This window comes from Muscardinus avellanarius, assembly GCF_963383645.1.
Source record: "Muscardinus avellanarius genome assembly, chromosome: 13".
In the NCBI taxonomy this organism is placed as follows: Eukaryota; Metazoa; Chordata; class Mammalia; order Rodentia; family Gliridae; genus Muscardinus; species Muscardinus avellanarius.
Genome location: NC_137799.1, coordinates 79,877,038 through 79,890,629, shown reverse-complemented (window position 1 = coordinate 79,890,629; position 13,592 = coordinate 79,877,038). Strand labels below are relative to the sequence as shown.

General features: G+C 38.9%; 1 protein-coding gene across 1 annotated transcript in view; it reads right to left on the bottom strand.

The window, feature by feature from the left end:
• The window catches only part of OSTF1 (osteoclast stimulating factor 1), a gene marked incomplete at both ends in the record, with an annotated part of 56,570 nt that overhangs the window by 9,719 nt on the left and 33,259 nt on the right, over positions 1 to 13,592 (bottom strand). Inside the window, 6 exons of the mRNA XM_080708388.1 lie at positions 1,762 to 1,840; positions 3,482 to 3,531; positions 4,491 to 4,598; positions 6,271 to 6,324; positions 7,974 to 8,037; positions 10,599 to 10,649. Of these exons, the coding sequence (XP_080564514.1) occupies positions 1,762 to 1,840; positions 3,482 to 3,531; positions 4,491 to 4,598; positions 6,271 to 6,324; positions 7,974 to 8,037; positions 10,599 to 10,649 (406 nt within the window). The remainder of the gene's footprint in view (positions 1 to 1,761; positions 1,841 to 3,481; positions 3,532 to 4,490; positions 4,599 to 6,270; positions 6,325 to 7,973; positions 8,038 to 10,598; positions 10,650 to 13,592) is intronic.

The window sequence follows — 13,592 nt, the reverse complement described above, 5'->3', positions numbered from 1 at the left end:
ATCCCTAAACCACAAAAGAATAATATAAAAAGAATATAATGATCTTGGGTAAAATCTTTTTCCTCAGAAGATCCACATCTTTCCACAGGTAGGGTTATATGTAAATCCTCATACTTTCAGGTCAAAATTTTCTGAGAATTAATAGTTCTATGAGATAGTAATCATAGTTCTATAATCATAGAACGATTAATCATAGAACTCATACATGTGGTTTCTATCAGGACAAGAAAAATTCAGAGACAGTGATATTAGAAACACAATCATTTCCTGAGTTCCTCTGGATTAGCACTAATAGAAATGCAATGTAAGCCTTATATATAATTTAAATTTTCTAGTAACTACATTTACAAAAGGTGAAATTATTTTTAATGTTTTATCTAACTTAGTGTGCATCCCAAATGTCATAATTTTAATATGTAATCAAGTACAAAAATAATTATAATATTTTACATTTTTCACAAAATTTTTAAAGTCTGATGTGTGTTTTACATTTACAGAACATCTTGGTTCGGATCCTCACGTCAAGGGCTCAGTGGCACGCAGGGCTCGCGGCCGCCCTATCAGATGGCAGAGCCCTCCATGTAACCTTCAGAGGAGCATAGGAAGTCCACACGGTGCCGGACCTTTTAGACCGGAGCTCACATCATAAATTACCTAAAATCACATAGATCTCTCCCGTATCCCACAACATTGCCCAAGGATCTCCCAATGACAGTTCCATAATTTGTAGTTCCAACAGCCTCTGGACCAAGCTGTGGTATATCTGGTCCCCTGAAGGGGTTAATTAATACTTATAAGATAAATGGGTGGAGAGGTCCATAATTTAACTGCTCCCTCTGAACTGTATAAAAACAGGAGATCGCGCCAGGCGTGGTGTCGCGTGCTCGTAATCCCCGCGCTTGGGAGGTGGAGACAGGAGGATCACGCAGGTTCGAAGCCAGCCACGCTGGCTTAAGAGACCCTGTTTCCAAATAAAAATATAAAATAGGTCTGGGAGTATAGCCCGGAGGTAGAAGGGCTTCCAGGAACCCCAGTACCACCATAAATAAATAAATAAATAAATAAATAAATAATAAAAACAGGAGATCAAGGTATCGCTCATTCTCATACACCTAGCACCCGGCCAGCTCAAGGAGAGGCACTGGCCGTAGCCTCCTTCCTTATCCATGGAGACCTTCCTGGAGGACACAGGCCTCCGCAACGTCAGCCGCGCAGCCTTCTGGGCCAAGATCTCCCCACACTCCTTCCTTCTAAGCACTATGATCCTGCACTATGACTATGCACAGTAAGTTCCTTCTAAAAGTAGTATGTGTAATGTTAAGGCTTTTAATTTACAATAAAAGGTTTCAATTTATAATAAAAACTAGCACATATAAATAATTATTTCATCTCATCATAACAACTCTAAGATACACAGAGTAGAGGTTTAAATCCCAGACTATTACTTTTTATTTCTTTTTTTTTGGGGGGGGGTGGTACTGGGGATGGAACCCAGGGGCATTCTACCTCTGAGCTACACCCCCAGCCCTATTTTTATTTATTCTTTATTTTGAAACAGGGTCTCACTGCATTGCACAGGGCCTCACTAAGTAGCTGAGGCTGTCCTTGAACCTGTCTCAGCCTCCCAAATGCTGGGATTACAAGTGTGCACCACCATGCCCAGCTGACTATTACTCTTTCCACTATTTCAAAAGGTCTAAGTTCACATGGCCCATTTTTCCAGATAAGCAAAAACCAGGTAAACTCTAGCAAAGACTTTACCTTTGGCCAGAAGCAGCTGGACAATGTCGGCATAGCCTTTCCAGGCAGCAGCGTGCAAAGCTGTGTCTCCCAGCTTGTTCTGTGGTGACAGAAAGAGAAACAGGCCACTTAAAAAGGGAGGCCAGATGGGCTGCAGACCGTAAGTTTACTCTAATAAAACCTCACATGTCAGCAAAGCTACAGAACCAAATGAAACTGGAAACAGAGCAGGAAAGATGACTCCAGTGCTGAGAGAAGAGTGTGTTAGGAAGATGGAAGGAAGGGATGGAGGGGCAGGCATGGACGTAGAGGAGCACAGGCAGGAATTCAGACACCTGTGGAGAAGGTGCCAGGAAGAAGAGGGGGGCTCTGCCTGCATGGGAACCTAGCAAGAGCTAGCAATTCCATCCCTGAGGACACTAGGAATGAGGCACCGGGGTACACATGGGGACGCTGTCTTAAGGTGTGTATAAGAATTAATTATACACTATAAGAATTAATTATACAAGCATGGTGGCATACACCTATCATCACAGAACTTGAGAGGTTGAGACAGGAAGATCACAGGTTCAAAGTCAGCCTCAGCAACTGAGACTTTTGGCAACCTAGTGAGAGTCTATTTCCAAATAAAAAGTAAAATGGAGATGGGTGTATTCATTCGAGTCACCCCTCCATGCCAGTCCGGTATAGAGCTGTACCTATCCTCTGTATTTCTTTCTTTCTAATAAACTTCTTTAAATCTTCAAAAAAAAAAATGGAGCTGAGGTGTGGCTAAGAAGTAGAATGCCCCTACGTTCAACTCATAGTAAAATACATTTGTGCGCATGCCCACATGTGCGTGCGCGCGCGCGCGCGCGCACACACACACACACACACACACACACACCATAAAACAGTGTAGAAGTCTTAGTAGGATTTTGTGTGTATGTGTGTGGGTCTGGGGATGGAATCCAGGAGCATTTGACCTCCATGCTCCACCCCCCACCCTTATATTTTTATTCTTTTGAATTGTGGAGGGCCTCACTAAGCAGCTGAGGCTGTCCACAAACTGTGATCCTCTGATCTCAGCCTCCCAAATGCTGGGATTATAATCTTGCACCACCATGCCTGGCTTAGAGGGATTTTTTTAAAAGGCTAAATAAAAGTCATTAATTACAGAAAATAAAAAAAATTATAAAGCAGTGAACATTACTCACTATATAGTGGTAATAATGTGAATATTATATAGCAATATAACCAAAAACTAGGATAAAATACATTAGGAAAAACAAAAGAGGAATGTTGGGTGCTGTGGGGTACTACAGGATGAGAACTGGGGCCACTGGCAAGCTTAAACGTTCACCAACCAAACAAGAAGCCAAAATACAGGTAAAGATGATGTAACATGACAGCCCCGTAGGTTCTTCAGTACCACAAAGGTGGGCAAAGGAAGAAAGAGCTAAAAGATGAAAGTAATACACAAGGAGTGGCAGGCATTTAGAGTCTGTACAATTTGAATTTTAATATATTAATAATAGGTTTTTTGAAGTTGGGCTAAGGGCTAGGCATGTGGCTCAGTGGTAGAGAGTTAGCCTAATATGCAGGAGGAATCTGGGTTCAAACCTCAGGCCCCAAAAGAAAAGAAGCAAACATCTATGTGTTTATATTGTGACTAGAATAGTTTCCATGCTGATAAGCTACATGGTACCAAAGAGAAGAGGACAGATGCGGGCAACAATTCCTTTGTGTCCAGCAGGCTCACCTGTTGGTTCAGTTCAATATTTGGCTGAGTAAACAGCACTTCCACTATATCTGAAATACAAATAGAAAAGATATTTCTTAAGAAAAAGAAGTAGAAGCCTTGATAGTAAGCACAATGACTTTAAAAAAGAGGATTTTTAGCAGAATCTTCAAGGAAGTTCTAACATTTCTCAAAATTCATGTATAGAAGGAAACCCTATGAATCTAAAATAGTATAATTATTTTAGGAGAACACTTTTTTTTCAAACAGTTTGGCTTTTGCATTTTCATATGACTTCTATTATAGAAGTATTTTTGCACTTGTCTTGATACTTAGTATTCACATAACTAACATGATTATTTGCTAAAATGAGACTGGCTTTTTTTGAGAAAGAGTCACAAATATTCATTTGGCTGCATCCTTTTAGTTGTTATCTTTCTCATTGTTATTGAGGTGTGTGTGTGTGTGTGTGTGTGTGTGTGTGTGTGTGTGTGTGTGTAAGGCAGAAAGTGGTAGATTTTTTGGCCAGGATGAAATACATCTAGAACTTTAATTTGTCATTATTATTGTTGATAAGAGAGAAAGTACCCAATGAATCACAAACAAGCAAATGCTGTCTTTGTCCACAATTAACAGTTTGCATTCAAGTTTAGATGCAAATCATAAAAATGTATCTAAGGAAAAGCTTAGCCAGTACTGCCTTTTCCTTCTGTAAGATTAGATAGTGGGTTTATTTTTCCATGATGGCTGTTTTCTGGTAGACTTTCTAAGCCAGAGAGAGGAAAGGAAGTTTCCAGTCTTTCAAGCGAGAGATGCACAGAGCGGCCACGCTTCACCCGCTGTTCTACAGAGCTCCCAGGAGCAAAGCTTTGGACTGCTGTTCTAAAGGATTCAAAAAGAGTGGCCAACATTGTTTTTTTGGTTTTCTTTTCTTTTTTGGTTTTGTTATTATTTTTGTAGATCTGGCTTCTTTAGGTGAAAACCATCTTCAGCAGCATATTAGTTTATAGTAAGAGACACAATGTCCTACCTTTATGACCACCATGGCAAGCCCAGTATAAGGCTGTGCTTCCGGCTTTGTCTAAACCATTAACACCCACTCGGTTGTCCAAACACTCTCTCAACCAGCTCAGGTTGCCTGAAAGAATTTCACATTTATTAAAAAAATATGAAAAAGGATATTATTCTCTGCTGTGCTTTTAAATCAATTTCATACTTCATAAATTCCCACTTGCAATGGATTAACCAGCAAGTCTTAAATTAAAGGTCTGCCTGCTAATGCATTTATTGTGGTATATTTTGATTCCCAGTTCGTTAATGGAAAGCATTAACATCAATTTTTAATGGTAAGTTGATGGGAAGAGTTGCCTATTTGGGTCCATTTAAGGTATTTCTACTCTGTAAGAATTTTTTAATATATTTATATATTGTTTATTCTTTGTGAAATTCTGGAACTTGGAGAAAGAAAAAAAATAGTCAAACCTCAGTACAAACAGAAACCATTCTCGTTCACATTAAAGGTGTATTTTCAGTTCTCACAAGAGAAGAAATGCTAAGTAACCTACTCAGAGTTACAGCTCTTATATGCTAAAGTATAACTATTAATTTAAAATCCTCAAGCTGATGCTCTGAGTAATTGACCGAGAATTTTTTAAATGCGGTTTAATAGTTCTACACCAATAATTTCCTTTTGCACTTTGAGATTTCAAAAAGATCTGAAACAGAATGAAATGGAGCTCACAGAGGCTTTACCAAAACGCCCTGTTATCTACAGCTGGGTTTCTCCATGGCCGCGCAGTCGACCTCTAGGGCTGGGGGATTCTTTGTTGTGGAGCTTGCTGTGCCCACTACAGAATGTTTAGCCATATCCCCGGCCTTTACCCAAAAGATGCCAGTAGCATCCTTCCAGTCATGACAGTGAAGACGTTTCCAGATACTGCCGACCGTCCCTGGGGCTTACAGGGAGGTGTCATGGGCTAGGGCTAGATGAGAACCGCTGGTGTGCAGGAGAAAACCCAGGCCAAGCCCCTCGTTGTCTGGCCAACGCTCTCCTCCAGACAAACCCTGTTGCTCACTACTCCCCTGTCAAGCCCTCCCCACATCAACACTCTCCAGACAGCTGTACCCCAGGACGCCTCCACCCTCCTGCCTTCCAGTTATTTGTCTGACCACTACATCCTGTTTAATTTGAACACAAGTCTACTGCTATACTTTTCTGTTTTTTTGTTTGGGTGGTGGAGGTATTAGGGATTGAACTACTGAACTCAAGGGCATTCTAACTCTGAGCAACACCCTAGCCCTATTTTATTTTTATTTTGAAACAGAACCTAAGTTGCTAGAGCCTTCCTAAGTTGCTGAGGTTGACCTCAAACCTGAGATCCTCTTGTCTCAGCCTCCCAAGTACTTCCAAGCCACCAGACCCTCATGGCTTCTCAGCATATTTTAATGATGGGTCACACACCATCTCCCTGGCCTGTCTCACTCTGAGATTAAGAGGTAATAGGCCATATCTTCCTACATGCCTAATTCCCACAGGGGAGCATAGGAAAGCACACAAAAGTGAAGACTGATGGCCACTTTAAAATTAAAATCACCAGTTCCTCTTCAAGGGTGATAGCAGTCAGCAGTCACCCTGGAGGAGGCAGAGATTTAACTGAGAAAGGACACAGGGAACATTCTAGGCTGATACAAACATTCTATATCTTCATCCAGGTCTTGGTTTCATGAGTGAATCATTGGTCAAAACTCATCAGACTGCATAATTAAAATTTGCATTTTACTACCTCTCAATCAGAAAGAATCACACCTACCTCTTTTTGCAGCTTCATGCAGTGGATTGTCAATGGATTCTGCCTGCTCCGCCACTGGATTGAAAATAAAAAGTGGAAGCACTGTTGAGAGTGCCCAAATGAATAGCAAAAGCCACGTGCCCCACGGCCCCCAGCTTCATGGGCGCTGGAGCCCTGGACAAGACAGCTTCCTGCACTTAATATAGATCAAAAAAATAACAAAATCAAACTGACGCTGCCTGCTTTCAGAGAAGCTGAATTATGTGTCGAATGAAACCAAGCCAAGCAAGAAGACAATAACACAGCAATTAACTGAAAGTATAAACAAAAGCAAACAGAGCTATTAAGTGGAAATTTAAATGAAACCAAACAGAATCCTGACCCAAATACCAATTTACTCAAGTATTTAATAAACAGTTATAAAAATGCTAAAGAAAGCATTTGAGGTCCATCTTTATGTTTTGTAAGATACCCTCCTTTGAAGATGCCTGAAGACATTTCTGACCCCTTGTGTGTGTTCAAGTAGCAGAGGCTGGGGAAATATTTTGCTTCCTGGATTCAGAAAGGACAATCAACAGACTATTAGGAAGGTGTGTTCACTGTGTACCCAGAACAAGGAGTGCCCAAAGGAAGGCTATGGTTTCTGAACCAGCCGCTCACAAAATTAAAGGGCAGAACAGGACACTCCTTTGCCTGCCAGGATTCCAGGCAGCAGCAGCACAGTTTCCACCCTCAGTGTCTGTGACCAAGCCTGGAAACAGAGTGCAAAGTAGAGGTACATTCAGCACTGCAAAGGCTGAGAGGAGAGTAGAAGTGTTTAAAGTGGCTTCTGTCTGTCTGTTCATTCTTAGGCAAAACACAGTACCACCTTCCACCAGGGCAAGCAGGGCCCTGTGCCAGGCTCCAGCCTTAGCCTCACTCTATGGCCCCAGGGTTATGAAGGGACCACCCTTGACGTTTTCTAAGTCCAGCACCTGCAACTGGCACCTGTTGCCAGCTCTATCAGACTAAGGAGACACATAATGCCCAGTGGAAAGGGATTTTAGAAGTGAGCTAAAGCCAACCCTTTCATCATACAGATGGGAAAAGTGATTCCCAGACACAGCAGTTAGATGTCTTACCTAAGATGCCCTGTTACTAAGAAGTGGAAGAAAAAGATTAAAATCCAAGATCTTGTTTCCCAGTCCTACGCTCTTTGGTCTTGACTGATGTCTACTTTAGCATTTTGGTTTGTTCTGACCCTATTCCTCCTAAAGCAGCTTCAGGGAAGGAACCGTGTGCTAGAGCTCCTCAAGCTTCCACAGTAAGTATTTAACAAACACCACTGCCCCAAACATGAATTAATACAGGCTTCAGGTGGTCTTCATCACAAATGAAAGGGCTAGTCCAAGAAACAATTTTTGAGATCTAGTTTAACAGCATGAAAAGAATTGTAATAAGAGCTGAATAAAGTAAAACCATGTTTTTAAAAGCCACTGTTTCCATGGTAACTTTGGGTTTTTTCAAGAATGATACAATGTGTTCTCTTAAGCCAGGAAATCAGGCCCTAGCACATCTAGTGTTCATGACCATTTTACTAACAAAGAGGTTCTTAAAGTGCGAAATGTCCTAGGCTGGCAAGGATTCCATCAATTTCTCAGCCACAGCCACAAGGCAGAAAGGCCCCCAGAACCAGGTAAGTAAGAAGGAATATAGTATGGGTAAAGCTCTCTGGAAACACTTACCATAGTTGCTTGGAATTAGCCCAGTCCTGCCTTTGCAGGTTCCTTTCCACCAATTGGTATCACTCTGGTGAAAGAAGAGTTAATTGAATGGCAGCCAATATGCTTTGCATTGAATCATTTGAAACCTACTTGGTTTGCAGGTGGAACTTGTCCATCAGCCTTGTCCACCTGACCTCACTGTGGAAGTCCATTTCCCTTATCACAAAATTGCAAATAAACCAGTCTTACATCACAGAGCCACAACTATCAAACAGATAAGAGATGATATGAAAAAGAAGGGGGGAATTACATTTGTTAAGGATTCCCCCACCCGAGTTTAATATTCTTTGAAATGCTTACATTTTGGGGGGGTCTAAGATTATTTTATTTTCATTTTGGGGTGACTTTTTTTCCTTTGGCAGTAACTGGGTATAGAACTCGGGGCCGTATGCTTTCTAGGCAAATATGCTTCTATTAAGAAAAGTCCCTATCCCTTAGGTAACTTTTTATTACAGAAAAGTACAACCCTTACAAAAGTAGAAAAACAAAACAATATAATATGCCATTTCTTAATTGCATAAATCATTTCCTCACCAGTAATATTGTTTCACATATACCCCCATCCAGTCTTCCTCCCCTTTAAAATTATATTGGAAAGATTCTAGATATATTATTTCATCTATAAATATTTCAATATGTATCTCTGAGAGATGAGCACTTTTCAAAGACAACTGCAAAACCATTATCACAGCTTAAAATTTTTTCAACAGTAATTATTTATTATCATCAAATATCTAAATTGATACCCAAATTTCCTAGTTGCCCTGTATTTTGGGACTCCAAATATTTACATACAATATGACTGATTTGCCCTTTTATCTCTTCTTAATCTAGAAGTTCCCCTTCTATCTTTTCTTTAACCTCTTGCAATATATTTGTTGAAGAAACTAATTCATTTGAAATTCCATAGAATTTCAGACATCCTGGATTGTGCCTGTTGCCCACCTGAGTTATCAGTAAACTCATTCCTCTGGTCCCATATTGCCTGTAAATCAGTAGTAAGCTCTGGAGGCTTCATTTAGATTCAGCTTCAGTTTTTTGGCAAGGCTATTTCACAGGGTAGTATTGACTTGTTCAGTCAGAAAACATATAACGTATGCTCGTCTCTGTTTCTGTAATGTTAGTTGCCATTAACGATCGCAGTTTGGATCCATGAGTTCACAGAGATTGCGAAATGGTACATTCTATCACTTGTTCATTTAAATAAGCAGCATATTCTTTCAAAGGAGAAACTTTTCCAAGATAAAATTCACAGAGGAAGAGCAAACTAAAGGCTGATTCTTTCCCCTTTATATTACAGTTGTCAGAATAAAAACTTGGTTCCCTATAATTCTCTCACACTGACCAATGCTGTTCGTTTGAAGTAATATTAGGAACTCATATATTTAAACACAGTAAATGTATTTCAATCCTTTGGGGTTGCTTTCACTGGTGTTCAAGGGTCCTCCCGACGTGAACACGTCTTTGGGAGCCTTTTGCTTCCTAGTATCAAGGTGTTCTGGGTTTATTTTGTGTCTATTCTGCCTCTGATCTGGTACTCTCCTCAAAGGACTCTTGTTCCTTTTAATGGAAAATAACATGTTATTATTATTGGCTTGATCATTTTTTCTAGTCCCTTTCAAAAAAACACAGCTTTGGGGGAATATTTTTGTTTTGTTTTAAATAAATGTCATGTATTTCCAGTTCAAATAAAAGATTATTGAGTCTACTTAACCTCACAGATCTTATATCTGTGTATCTTTCTCACATGCTGAGAAACCAGCGATCAACATCACTGACCTAGTGACTCATTTCTCTCAACCACAACACACCTGCGACAATCTCAGAATTAGCAGTATCAATACTCTCTCCAATTACATCCTTACTTTTCATGACATTTCTTTTTCTCCTTCGTATATATCCTACTAAGAATGTTCGGGCAAACTGGTAAGTTTTAAATCACGTGCAGTACTCCCTCTGTGTAGTTATGCCAGTTACCAGGGTAAAATGAGGTCATGTGATTCAGGCTGCTTTTAATTTGGGGGGTTGCTTTTTACTATTTAATTTCATAACTGTGTAAAATTTTACATGGTTTTAAAGTCATTCTTCAAAACAAAGTACAATTTTCTTAATGTCTTTCTTCTACAATCCTTCTACCCTATCTTCCCTTCCTCCATAGAGGAAACTAATTTTTAGATTTTATTTTATGACTCACCCTTTCATTTTTTTATTTTAATTTGAAGAAAATAGAGATATGTGTATTTTTCTTACTCTTTTTTAATGAAGGCATAACATATGCATTTGCTCACCTAGTTGTTTTTCACTTTAATAATAACATTTTAAAATATTCTTCCCTCCTTCATACAGCTGCATAGTATTCCACTTGTGAATATATCAAAGTCTATCTAACTTTTTCCTAATAATGAACATAATGGCTACTTTCACTCTTACACTACTACATATTGTGCTACAATTTATTGGACTTATGGAGGTATTTCTGTATATATATACACATTTAAATAATTTACAATGTTATGGCTACATAAAAGTGTTTTGTTGTATATATTTAGTACACACGTAGTATTATAAAATGTTAGCTGGGCTTACCATGTCAGTAATGTAGATAATATCGCCCTCCTCAAAGTATAATTCATCTGGCTAAAAGAAAAAGAAAAAGTTTGACTCCATAAGACATTTTTTTTTTGCAAATTAGAATATAATGATTTAATTATATGATCTCAAATCCCAAAGTATCCTTACACACAATGTGTGGGGTTTTGTTTTCGTTGTTGTTTTATTTGGAATTTTTTTTTTCCTTTTGCAGTACCAGGGATTGAACCCAGGGGCATTCTACATGAGAGCTATACCCTCAGACCTATCTTTTATTTTTTATTTTAAAACAGTGTCTCAAAAGTAGCTCAGACAGGCTGGAAAACTGCTATTCTCCTGTTTCAGCCCCCCAAGTACTGGGAGTACAAGTGTGTGCCACCACACCCAGCTGTGTTTTGTTTTTATATATTTAAATAAGTATATAAACCACACAACAAAATACTGGCAAAATAACACATGAATAGAAACTTTTTCTTATGATGAACTTCCAAGAGTTATTTGTATATACAACCAATTAAGGTTCTTCACACACAATTAATACTCTTCCACAATCTAACCAAGGCATCTTTATATCCATAGAATATTATAAAACTTCTTCCTTACATAAATTTCAAAAGATAATGTATATTTCGTGTTATAAAAGGATAAATGTCTAGAATTAAAAACCATGAAAAATATTAACATCTGCTATTTTAAGAAAACCATATCTTATCTATTCATGTTCAGAGAAAATAAATTTGTTGTGCATAAGAGTAATTACTGGCCGGGCACAGTGGTGCACGCTTGTAATCCCCGTGCTTGGGAGGCGGAGACAGGAGGATTGCGCAGGTTCGAAGCTAGCTGCGCTGGCTTAGGAGACCCTGCTTCCAAATAAAAAGTGTAAAATAGGTCTGGGAGTGTAGCCCAGAGATAGAAGGGTTTCCAGGAACCCCAGTACCACCAAAAAAAAAAAAAGAAAGAATAATTACTGTATAACTCAACCATTAAGAAGGCTAAAATTCTAAAAGATATAAAGCCATCAGCTAGCACAGAGACTATATGAGGCTCTTAGGGGTAGCTAATTACATAGTCTCTCTCTCTCTCTCTCTCTCTCTCTCTCTCACTATATATATATATATATATATATATATATATATATATATATACAGACACACACACACATATATATAATTTCTCTCTATATATATCTCTCTATATATATTATCTCTATCTCTATGTGTGTGTGTGTATATATATATATGTGTATATATATGTATGTATGTATATATATATGTGTATATATGTGTGTATATATATATGTATGTATGTATATGTGTGTGTATATATATATATATATATATGTATATATATATATATATATATATATGCATGCTCTGGCCTGTACCAGCCAAGCGCCCCAAAACTCGATAAGTAAAGCTAATACCTTAACTGAACACCTTCTTCCCATCAATAGATAATGCTATTAATTTCTGAATAAATAGGACAATGTCTATTAAGAGTGAATTTCAGAAACTGGGAGACAATGTCATCAAGCTGGGTGAAAAATGCAGGGCACAAGATTTCACATAGCGTTAGATCACAATTATGCATAAAATATGCATAGAAAATTATTCATGTTTTCTATCATAATCATTTATTACTTTGATAACACTAGTGGAAAAATACCTTTTTAAAAAATGTTCTAGCTGGAGCCGGGCGTGGTGGCGCACGCTTGTAATCCCAGCATTGGGGAGGCTGAGACCAGAGGATCACAGTTTGCGAACAGCCTCAGCTACTTAGTGAGGCTCTCAGCAACTTAGTGAGAACCGGTTTCAAAATAAAGAATAAAATATAGGGCAGGGGTGTAGTTCGGAGGTCGAATGGCCCTGGGTTCCATCCCCAAAGCCACAAAAAAAAAAAAAAAAAAAAGGTTCTAGCCGGGCATGGTGGCGCACACTTGCAATCCCAGTGAGACTGAAGGATATTGGGATAGTGGTTTGCAGACAGCCTCAGCTACTTGGCGAGGCCCTTCACAACTCAGTGAGACCCTTTTTCAAAAATAAAAGACTAAAAACTAGGGCTAGGGGTGTAGCTCAGAAGTATAATGCCCCTGGGTTCCATCCCCAGTACTGCAAAAAAAAGGTTCTGCTATTTCTGATTATAGTTAGTATTCTATATAAATTAAAATTATACCAGTGAGATAAATTATTTTATCCATTCATTTTTCCATTTATTTACATCATCTCCACAGACATAAATGTGAATCTGAAGTTGTAATTTATTTCATTTCCAAGCTTATCTGTATTATATTATTGTAACTATTTCCCCATGAATATAAATCAAGACTGGAGCCAGGTGTGGTGGCGCATGTCTGTAATCCCAGCATTTGGGAGGCTGAGACGATCGCGGTTCGATGACAGCCTCAGCTACAACTTAGGCCGTTTGCAACTCAGTGAAACTCTCTTTCAAAATAAAGAATAAAAAATAGGATTGGGAGTGTTGCACAGAGGTAGGATATGCCTTGGTTCCATTTCAGGTACCGCAAAAATTAAAAAAAAAAAAAGACTGCATCAACTATATCATGCTTTAAGCCAATCACAATATATTAATTTTAAATAAAAATTAGTCAATTAAAGTTAATGATACCCCATCCAAAATGGCTAAATTCCTTTAAAGGGCAACTTTCTAAAGCCTTTTGCTGCACTTACAGTTTGATTTACGAAGACCAGACTTACAGCACAAGCTACACAAAATCAGTTAAATTTCCTAGGAGAGTCAATGGCATGTACTTTAACTTTATTTGAAATAAATACGAGGACTTCCGGGAAGATGGCGACCGAGAAAAGCAGGGCTTAAGAGCCCCGCTAACAACAAATCTTCATTACCACAAAATCAGCGCCTTTCATAGCCAGAAAACACCATCACCAGTGAAACAAAAAATCACCAGGCTCCAGAGAGAAAGCGGACTGAGAACAGAGCCACAGAGGAGATACACCGGCCTCGCGCCCGAGG